Source organism: Pediculus humanus, genomic scaffold, assembly GCF_000006295.1.
Source record: "Pediculus humanus corporis 1103172108232 genomic scaffold, whole genome shotgun sequence".
NCBI lineage: Eukaryota > Metazoa > Arthropoda > Insecta > Psocodea > Pediculidae > Pediculus > Pediculus humanus.
This window is the reverse complement of record NW_002987802.1, coordinates 140,355-151,963: the sequence shown is the minus strand read 5'-3', so window position 1 is coordinate 151,963 and position 11,609 is coordinate 140,355. Positions and strand designations below refer to the sequence as shown.

The 11,609-nt window shown below is 26.3% G+C and overlaps 1 protein-coding gene across 1 annotated transcript in view; it reads left to right on the top strand.

Moving 5' to 3' along the window:
- Nucleotides 1-11,243: 11,243 nt before the first annotated feature.
- Phum_PHUM456700 (class A rhodopsin-like G-protein coupled receptor GPRnpr, putative) overlaps nt 11,244-11,609 on the top strand; it is a gene marked incomplete at both ends in the record, with an annotated part of 12,329 nt that continues 11,963 nt past the window's right edge. Inside the window, 2 exons of the mRNA XM_002429887.1 lie at nt 11,244-11,366; nt 11,447-11,602. Of these exons, the coding sequence (XP_002429932.1) occupies nt 11,244-11,366; nt 11,447-11,602 (279 nt within the window). The remainder of the gene's footprint in view (nt 11,367-11,446; nt 11,603-11,609) is intronic.

The following is an 11,609-nucleotide window of genomic DNA, read 5'->3' as shown; positions in this document are numbered from 1 at the left end:
ATAAAAAAAAAATTTTCATTTTAATTATAATTGATTAAAATTTATTATTATTTTATAGATTATTTTGTAAGTGATCTTTGAATGTTTTTTTTTTTTACAAAATCAGGTTAAGAAAATTTTCCCGACCTAAATAATAATAATAATAAATTAATTACTCTAGTTTGTGTAAAAATTTTAATTATTTATTGTTTCGGAATTTTTTTTTTTAGAATTTTTATTTAGAAATTTTAATTTAACGTTGAAAAACGTGTTGTTTTAAGGTCGTACTCAACAACAACAACAACAAAAACATAACAAAAACATTTTTTTTTATTAAAAAAAAAATTAGGTTAATAATTATTATGTAATAATAATTTTTACATTGTTTTTAAAAATTTTTTAATTTTGTGGTTAATAAAACTGCCTCAAGGATTAAAAAAAAAATTTTTTTTGTTTGTTAAAAACATGTTTTTTTTTTTTTTAATTTCTAATGACACGTTAAAAAAATTTTTTATTTTTTTTATCCGATAATAAAATTATAAAAGTTTTAATATTAATAATTAATTTTTTTTTTATTAAGAAATGACCGTCGTTCTTAGTATTCAATCGAAAAAAAAAACAACATGGCGGAGGTGTTTGTTGTGTTGGCTCGAGTTAAATTTTTTGTTGTTGTTGTTGTTGTCGTCCTACGGAAATAAATGAAAAAATGATTTCATTTAATTTTTTTTGTCGTTCGAACAATTCAAAAATTTTTATTCATTATTTATTATATTTCCATCGTTTTTACAACAATCGATTTATCGAACATTATCGAATTTAACGGAAAATTTTTTTGCAGCGCTCGTAGCGGCGAAAACTGAAACTAATTTTCTGTTTTCATCAGCAGGTAAACGACGGAAAAATATGAATTCGTAGAAATTTTTTTTAATTATTTTTAATTTTTTTTGGTTTTTTTGATTTCCTTCTTTCGGTCCTGCGAAATAATAATTTTTTATTTTTTATTTTAATCTGACAAAAAATAAGAAAATTAATTTGTTTTGTTTTCGGTGTAATTCAAATTTTTCAAAAAAAAAAATTAACGTCAAACGTTTTCATGGAAACAAAGAAAAAACTTTTTTTTTTTTTTAATTTTCTTTTTAATTTATGTTTTCCGATTTATTCATTTTTTTTTTTTTTTGTCTCAAACGTTTTATTTGTTTTATTTTATTATTAATATTTAAGGTGATTTAAACAAAAAAATTTGTTTGTTCTAGAAATTTTTTTTTGTTCCCTGACCTAAAAACAAAAAATGGATTCGCGTTTTTTTTTTTTTTTTGTTTCCAGTAATTATTTTTCCTTGGCGGAAAATCAGTGAATTTAAACGTAAGCAAATCGATTTCCAAGAATCGATCAAACAAACAAACAAACAAACGAACGAACAAACGAATCGGTCGAAAAATACTTTAAAAAAAAAAAAAAAAATTCGCGCTTAAACGAATTTAAACTTTTGACGTAAGCATGACGTAAGAACGCTTGAATAATTAATAATATCGTCTGCTTTTGTTTTTATTTCCCCCCACCTACTCCTCCCTTTTTTTTACTAATAATTATTAATTATTTAAATAATTAATTAACCTTCTTTAAGGTCGATTCGAGATTCATTCAAATGTCTCGATCAAGGTTCGATTCGATATATTTTCTCTGAGTAATAAAATATTTTCTTTATCCATTTGAATTTTGGCGGGTTTTTCTTAAACTTTTCTACCGCCTTCTTTAAAAAGCAGAAGGTTTTATAAAGAATTGTAAACATTAAATGAAAATAAAAACTTGAAACGATTAATTCAATGTTGTTTACGCGTTAATAATAATAATAATTTATTATAAAATATGTTTGTCGTTGTTGTTGTTGACCTTTTTCTTAAAAATTTTTTTTTTCCTTTTATTCAAAGGAAAAAAATTATTAATAAGAAATATTTAAATAATAAATTTATTAAAAAGGTAAAAAATACGAAAATCATTCGGGAAAAGCCGAAAAGAAAACCGGAAATGATTTTCACGACGGTTGTTAAAAAAAAAAAAAAAAAATTTTAAATGATTAATCGAAATTCAAAGGAAACAAAAAAAATTTTTTTTTTTTTTTGTCTCAAAGGAGAAAACAAACAAACAAACAAACGTGAATTGATTTTATTGCTATTGGCATTATTAAGACGTTTCTTTAAAGTCTTAAATAAAAAATTTTCCTCCCTTCCCCGCCCCTCCACTCCCACCGTCCGCAACTTCCTTTTTGAATTTTCCTTTGATTTAAATATAAAAAAAAAAGCCGCCGTAAATGAATTAAATAATTTTTTTCTAACAAAAAGGACTTTAATCGGAATGATTGTTGTTGTTTGTTGTTGTGGTTGTCATTTCTCCCACGTAATTCTTATTTATATTTAATAATTTTTTTTTTTTTTTTTATGGAGAATGATTTGAAAGAAAAAGGACAACAATAAAATTCTGTCGCAACATAAACATAAAATTTTATTATAATACGGTAATAATAATAATAATAATAATATGTAATAATAATAATAATAATATTACACCGATAAATAAAAATGGAAAGTCATTCCAGTTTTTTTTTTATAATAGCCGATGGCCAACATATTTCCTGTTAATCTTATGGATGGAAAAAAAAAAAAATCTCGCGCGACAAAATATTATTATTTAAATAAAAAAAAAATATATCTATATAACTCACGGCGAAAAGGTCAAAGGTCATAAAAACAATCGAGTATTAGAATACCTTATATGGTATATGATAATAATACGATTTTCATTGGGATCCTTCCTCCTCCTCCTCCTTCTCATCTCGTTATTATTAGTTCTTGTTAATCCAAAGGTGGACGGACGAGCCAAAATAACGGATGGACGTACGATGAGCAAACGAAGAAGATTCCAAGGTGGCGGTGGCGGTGGTGGCAGTAGCGGCGCGCGGGGGGCAGGCGGGGAGGGGGAAGGGGGAAGGCGTACATGTATATACGAGAGAGTTGCTGGTAGCTAGCAGCCGGATTAACGAAATTCATTGATAAAAAAAAAAAAAAAAAAAACGTGGAAATAGAGAAAAAGCCAAGACCAGTTGCAAGTGAGAATTCAATGTGAGAAGATGTGCGACGACGACGCATGCCGACGACGTGACGACGACGACGACGACGGCGACGCCAAAAAAAAATTTTTTTTTTTTTCCGAAATTTTTTTTTTTTTTTTTTTAAATTTTTTTCTCATTTGAAATTTTTTTTTTTTTCGCGGGTTTTTCATTTAAAGTGCGTGACGTGTTTTGTGCAAATGTGAAAATTTAATTAAATTAAATTATTATTATTATCATCATAATTTTTTTTAAATAAAGGACGGAAATATTAATTATAATAATAATAATAATTTCATGTAAGTAAAAATTTTCATTCATAATTTAAACTTTTTTTTTTTTGTTAATGTTTAAACATAATAATGATGATTATTAAAAATTATTCGTTGTTTGTAATTAAAAAAAAAGTTGCGTTCACGTATTGTAATTAACCAATGATAATAATAATAATAATGATGATGATGATAATGATGATTGGTTTCGAACCAAAATAGGAACCGCTAAAGCAATGGAAATAATTTCAAGTTTTTTTTTTTTCGTCGCTCGAGCAAAAAATTTGCGAAATTTATGCGAAATAATTTTTTTTTTTTTGGAAAATGGGGGGGAGGGGAAAGGGAAGAGAAGAGGTGAGATGGGGGAGGGAGAGGAGAGCATTCCATTTCGTTTTCAATATTGAGTGTGTCAATTTAGTTCCAGAGTAAATATGATAGTTTAGATAATAAAAAAATGGGGGCCTAAAAATTATCTTAAAAGTCGGTGATATTTTCTCCCCACCCCATCCCACCTTCCGTCTCCCCACTCCCCACATTTATGTTATCTAATAGTATTTAATACGCCTTTATTATTATTATTAAAATTTTATGTAGTTTCATATCGGCGATAATGTTTTTTTTTTTTTTTTTTTTTCTTCTCCAGCGTAGTATAATTTACGATTATGTTTTCTTGTGACGTCATCAAATTTGATTCCATAAAAATTTATTCGAGAGTACTCGATTTCACAAAAATTTAAATTTTTGTTTAAAAAAAAAAAATTTTTGAAAATTTGCGTGCTGGAAAAAACCCGGAAGACAAATAAATTTCGAATTATTAAATCGGAAAATTATTTAAATTTTTTCAAATATGTAAATAAATAAAAAGATGATCCTGTGGGATCCTTTCGGTGCTAGTCTCTCAGGTGTCAGGTACCGATTGTAGGGAAAGGAGGGGAGAGGGGAAGGGACGGGGAAAGAGGGAATAGGTAAATCATAAATAATGGATGCGACGAGTTAATAACGATAATAATTTTTAATTTATTTAAATGTTTGATTACGATAAACGATTAGCGTGTTTGTTTGTTTGTTTGTTTGTTGGGTTGGGTTTGAAAAAAAAATTGTTTTTTTTTTCTTTTCTTTTGTTTAAAATTTTTTGTTTTTAAAATGGCGGCGGACAAAGAAAATTTTTATTTTATTTTATTATAAAACGCTTAAAATTTTCGTAAAAAAGAGGAAGGGGGAGGAGGAAGGAAGGGAGGACGGGAGAGGGGAGGAGGAAAAGAGGGAAGTAAAAGGAAAAAAGGAAAAAAAAGGAAAAAATGGAAAAAATGTAATTTTTCTTCTTAATTGACAATCATCTTTAGATTGAAGGGTTATATTCTTATACCCTTATTTTCACATAATTTTTAATTTCTTTTCCCGCCATTTTCTTTCCTCCTCCCACTACCCATCCCTTCCCCCCTCGTTTATATCAACCACATTTTCATCATTTTCTTTTTCTTCTTCTTTATTCTTTCTTTTTTCCTTCCTATTATTTTTAATTTTGTTCTTGTCACACCGTATTCAATTTATGTAATTCGCCATTAATTTTCTCTTATTTTCTTCAATTTTTTCCTTTTTTCCTTTTTCTTTTTCCTTTTATTAAACTCGATACTTTTCAAATTTTTATTATTGCTATTAAGAAAGTCTTTGTTGTTTTCTTTTTCCCCCCTCCCCTTTTTTTTTTTTTTCCACGTTCATCATATTTCATTTTTTTTCCTTTTCTTTTTCTTCTTCTTATCAACGTCGTTGTCGTCGGTTTTTATCAGCGGTTTTCCACTACAATTTTTCTTTTTTTTGTAAATTTTTATTTATGTACGAATCAATAAGTTAATTAATAAATTATTCGAGTAAAAAATAAAATAAGTTTCATAACAAAACAAAATAAAAAAATTATTTAATATTTTTTTTTAATTAAGAAAAGAAAATTCGATTCGTAAATTTCATAAGCTAAACATTATTTTAAAATATATTATCGATTAAAAAAAAATTTTTTTAATAATAAATAATGTCAATTAAAATAAAACAATTAATTATTTTATTTTATTTTTTTTGTTAAACGTTTTGTTCGTAGCCAAAAAAACAAACAAACAAACACGTTCGGTTAAAAGGCGTTCGGACGAAAAAAATTTTTTTTTTTAAAATAAAATTATTATTATTATTAATTATATAAATATATATTTATTTTTTTTGGGTGAATTCGTATGAATGAATTTACGTGTAACATTAAAAATAACAACAAACGACAAACGGCAAACGGCAACAAAACGAATTTTAGAACATAGAAATGAATCATTTGGCGTTATTTTTTTTTACTTGCCAAATTGGTCAAATTTTTGTTTTTTTTTTTTTTTAAAATTTATTTCATCATTAATTTAAATTTGTTGTTTGTCGTGGTAGCAGAATAAAAAAAAAAAAAAAAGAAAAGTTTTTACCCCATAAAAATAATTTTTTCTTTCTCCTTCATTTTTCTCATTTTAAGGTGAATTAAATTATTTTCATCCTTTCTTCCTTTTTTTCTTTGTTCTGTTCCGGTGGTAATTTTTCTTCTTTTTTGACTTTATTCAAGGTCACGGATAAGGTTCACGACCTTTTTACTCGTTTAATTCATCTTCCCTTAACCTCGACGTCAAAACTTTTCTTTTTTCTTTTCTTTTCTTTTAAAATCAAAAAAAATTATAAAAAAAAAAAAAAACTTTTCGTTATTCTAATTAAAAAGTTTTTTTTCTAGATGTGGGGGGGGAGGGGAAGGTGGGAAGGGGGCGTTCGCCATTTCGAAAAATTTAAATTTAAAAATATTTTGGCGGGTTAAATTTTATTAATTAATAATAAAAAACAAAAATCGGAAGAAGCGAAAAAGAAAAGAAAATGCGTGGGAAATTTTTTTTCTTTTTTTTTAAATAAATATAACGAAAATTTTCCCAGAACGGGAAAACCCGTGGATGAAAAGTTTCGGGAAGAGGGGGAAACAGGAGAGGGAGAGAGAGATAGGAGGGAAGGGAAGGGAGAGAGGGAGGGAGGGGAAAACGGTTTCGAAATAAAAATTTTTTTGGGAACGATTGTAATTTCAAAAATCATTTCAAATAATAATAATAATAATAAATTAAATTGAAAAATTTGTTTAAAAAGGAGAAAAATTTTAATTCGAATGTGTTTGTTGAACAAACGACATAATAAAACTCCAACAACAACAACCAAAAAGAAAATTTTAACGATATTATTCACTCTTAAAAAAAAAAAGAAAAACGTACGTGGGAGAAAATTACGGTAAAATAATAATAATAATAAAATTGAACGTTTTTGAGGTTCTTGTTGTTGTCGTTGGATTGGCATATGTAACGTGTGTCGTTTGTTGTTGTTGTTGCGTTTGTTTATTCAAACATGGAAAATTCATATTAAAAAAAAAAAAAATAAATCTGTCAGATATTTACGAAACGTTAAAAAAAAAAAAAAAAATCACGAAATTAAATATTATTATTATTATTATGCCAGGTTGATGCCACGACGATGACGATGATGATGATGATGATGATAATTATTTGCAATTTATTTATTTATTTATTTTTATTATTGAAACTTTGCTGATTAATGTTTTAACCGGGAGGAAAATTTTTTTTTTTTTTCTTATAGCAAAAAAAAAAAATGAAGCAACAACAACAACAACAAACAACAAACTTGTAAAGATTTTTTTTTTTTTAATGGAAAATTTTAAAAAAAGTTTTTCGAGTTTTTTTTTTTTGCGTTGATTGCAAGATGAAAATTTAAAGATAAAAAAAAAAATTTTTAACGTTTTTAACTAAAAACTTTTTGTTTTAAACAACAACAACAAACAACAAACGTCTTACGATTACAAATCACAATCGTATACGAAAAAAAACCGTTAAATAAATATAACAGGTTGTTATCGTTTTTTAAAAAAAAAATTTTTTTAATTGGCAATCGATTTGGCAAATACTTGACCCCAGTCAACATTTCGAGTTATGTTGTCTTTACAATTAGAACCACTTTTTAAAAAAAAATTTGTTGTTTGTGTTTGTTTTGTTTGTATTTAGGCGTGTGTGGATATAAACGTTTTCGAAATTAAAAAAAAAATTTTTTTAAAAGGTCGAAAACCTTATTTAATATCCCCTTTCAATATAAAAGGCTTAACGTTTGTTTTTTTTCTTTCTGGATCGCTTAACAACAACAACAACAACAACCTTTTAAAATTAAATTATCTATCATTAGCTGATAAATTAAATTTTACCTTAAAACAATTGAGAAAGAGTAAAAAAAAAAAATTTATTTTATTAATAAAAAAAAAAAAAAAATGGCGGCGACGCCGTGAGAGAAACAAAAACGCCATAGACGTGGAACGAGAAAGTAAAAGAATTTTTTAATTTTAAATTACAAAAAAATTTTTTTTTTTTTTTACTTTACGACAGCGACAATAACGACAGTAACGACAACAATGACGACAGGAAATTTCGTTTTTTTTTTTTGGATTAATAATAATAATAATAAGTAGAAAATCGATTTTAAAATTAAAACGTAAATTTTTGTTTGTTTGTTTGTTTCTATTAAAAAAATCGAATGGATAACAATACAAACGCACGAAATAATAATAATAATAATAATAATAATAAGAAAATTTAAATTTTCATTTGATTTTTATGAAAAGATAACGAAAAAAACAAACAAGATAGATGATGACGACAACATAAATCGAACCAACTTGTTGTTGTTGTTGTTGAATGTTTTTGTTAAGAAAAATTATAAAATTTTTTTTTTTTTTTAGAAACTCACGTTAAAAAAACAAACAAACAAACAAACACAACAACACATAACATTAAAATCGAATAAATGCTTATTAATAATAATAATAATAAGGAATGGCATAATCCAAATGGCGCCAGAATCATAATTCGATTCGTGTTCTTCTTCTTATTTGGAAAATGGCGCCCACCGGTCTCACTCTTATAAAAAAAAAAAAAAAAAAAAAAAAAACTTTCACAGCCTACTATAAAATTCTATATGATAAATGATAAATAATTAATTGATAACAAATGGCAATGAAGAGAGAGAGAGAGAGAGAGAGAGAGAGAAAGGGAGAGAGAGAGAGAGAGAAAAAAAATAGAAAAAAAAACCTGAAATGTTTGTTTCTCAGGTTTTTTGACCTTTATCACGTTTGACTTTTTCACATTATTATTATTATTATTATTTGGATTGATTTGTTGTTGTTGTTGTTGTTCGTTAGTTAGTTCCACGTTAAAAAAAAACCATCAAATTTATTTTAAAAAAAAAAAAAAAAAAAAAAAAACAATGGAACGGAGGGAAAAACAAAACATAAATTTTTATTGATTTTTAAATATTTTTTGTTTGTTTTTGTTATCGATCCGGAAAATAACAACAACAACAACAACAACAAACAAAATTAACTTTTAAAAATAAATAATTTTTTAACGGGTACATTGAAAAAAAAAAAAAAAAAAAAAAATTGGCTTTCATTCAAACATTTAACTAACCGTGTGCGCTCTTGTCTCGAGATATTTATTTAATTAATAAAAAAAAAAAAATCTTTTCATAGCCGCCACCTGTTCTATTTTTCTCCTGCCACGTCATTTTTTTTTACATAATTAAATTTTAAAATCGAAGGTTTTTTTTTGCATATACGTTTAAAAAAAAAAAAATTTTCCCGTTTGTTATTTACATATATTATTTTTAAGAAAAAATAGGAATTTTTTTTTTCATTTTAATTTTCTCCAGCTTCTCGCCAGTTTTCTCCAGTTTTTTAACATTTATCACATTCATTTTTTCTTTTTTTCAACCGTATATTTTTACAGCAAACATTAAAAAAAATAAGCAAGCAAGCAATATTTGAAATTTCATTTCCGGTCTCTGTGTGTGTGTTATTGTTTCTTTTTTTTTTTTTATTACCTTTCTAGGTATTTTTCCTCTTTTTCCTCTTTCTATCTCTCTCTATCTATCTATCTTTTTCTCTTTTTAATTTCAAACAATGCAAAATAAAAATAAAAAAAAATAAAGGGAAATATTTTTTTTTTATTTTTTTAATTTAATTTTCTTTCTCTTTCTCTCTCCCCCTTTTCTCACCCCTCTCTCTCTCTTTTTCACACTCTCTCTCTCTCTCACCAGTGTGATTTCGTGAGATTATGTATATATATGTGCTCCGTGACAAACGATCAACACAAACGGGGATTAAAATTTTAATAAAAGTAAGGGTAAATGATGTTCATATCGATGAAGTCGCCATTTTTAAAAGTCTCGGATAAAACCGGAAGAATCCCGACCGTTGAAAGAAACGAAACGGGGGGAGGAGGAAAAGGGGGAAAGGGGGGATCGGGAGGGGGGAATTCTTATAAAATCATTATCAATTTATTTTTTTTTCTTTTAAATTTTCGGTTGTAAAAATTAATAAATTTTAAAAATAAAAAATCATTCGAGTCAAATTGATGAAAATTTAAAAACTTTTTTTTTTTTTTTTTTAAACAAAAAGAGCCGGAAGAAGTTAAAAAAAAAAAAAAAGTTTTTAAATTTTGTGGGTTGAAATCTCTGTCGGATGATTATTTAAAATCCGATCGATTTTATCAATCGTTTTAAAACAAACGGAAGCCAAATTGTTTCCATATGGAACGAAAATTGTTTTTTTTTTTTTTTTTTAAATTGACTCTGGCACATTCGGACTTAAAAAAAAAAAAAAGTTTCTGGCAAATGAAAGAAACGGATGATGATGATGATGAGAAAAAGAAGAAAAAGGAAAGAGGAAAATTTTTATATGGAAATGAAAAATAAATTTTAGGAAAATTTTTTTTTTAACCCGAGCAAAAGGAAAAAAGGGATAGAAAATAAGCCTTTTAACGTTTGAAATTAACAACTCAATAAAAAAAAAAAAACCTTTTCGATTTAATCTCGTATTTAATCAAGTAATAAAAGTCTTGAAACATGATCATCATCATTATCATCATCGTCGTCGTGTAATAAGACAAAAAAAAATTGCATTTACGTCATGTAATCCGGTAAATTTTAATAGAAACCGAAAAAAAAAAAAATTCGAAAACTTGTTTACAAAAAAAATGACGTCATCACATCAATTTAATTCGTTTTTTTTTCGTTGATAATCACCTGGAAAAATAAACAAAATGGCGGCTTGTACAAATTTATTTTATTTATAACTTATTCATTTCCCTGCCTCACGCGCACTCACACGCACTCACGCACTTTTTATATTTTAATTTTTGTTGTAATAATAATAAAAAAAAGAAAATTTCGACTTCGCAAACAAACAAACAAATAAACAGAAAAAAAGAAAATATTGCTCTCATTTCTCTTACATTTTGTTTTAAAAAAAATATTTTAAATTTTTTTACGCTTTTAATTTCTTTTCGTTTCCTTCCTTTTCTTCATCCCCCTGTCTCCTCTTCTCTCCTCACCACCTCCTTCCAACCCTTCGACTTCCTGTGATAAACCCCGCCAAGATTTTCTTTTTTTTTTTTTTTTGTTTTCCTTTTTTCACGCCATCATCGCCACCACCACCACCACCACCGCCATCACTTCCTAGTTTTTTTTTTTTTTTTTTAACAGTTAACAAAAAAAAGGGTCAACGAATTTCAATTCTTCGATATCAAATCGAAACAAAAAAAAAAAAAAATGGCCGTAAAATTTAAAGCATTGAAAAATAAAATAAAATAAATAAATGGAAAATGTAAATTTTCTAACGGTTGTTAAACTTATTTAAATATATATTATTTTTTTTTGTTGTTTGTTACAGATTTTTTTGTTTCAAAGGATATTTTTCTTAAAAAAAAAAAACGTAAAAAAATGTTACGATAATTGACGCGATCGCCATAACAAACAAACAAACAAACGGGAGAAAAATGAACGGAACAGGAGCAATAACATTACAACAATATAATAACAACATAAGTAATTATTCAACAAACGACAGCATTTATGGTAATTCACCTGTTTTTCCACCCTACATAAGAACAACAGCAACGGTGAGTACAAATCAATCAATTTCCGGTTTTAATATATATTAATAAATATTAATTGTTTGTTGTTTGTTTTTCAAATATAGGTAATTTGTTCTTTTATTATGGGTATCGGAGTTTTGGGTAACGTTATGGTACCCATAGTTATATTCAAATCAAAAGACATGAGAAATTCAACAAACGTTTTTCTTATGAATTTAAGTTTGGCGGATCTTATGGTACTTTTAGTTTGTACCCCAACGGTACTCG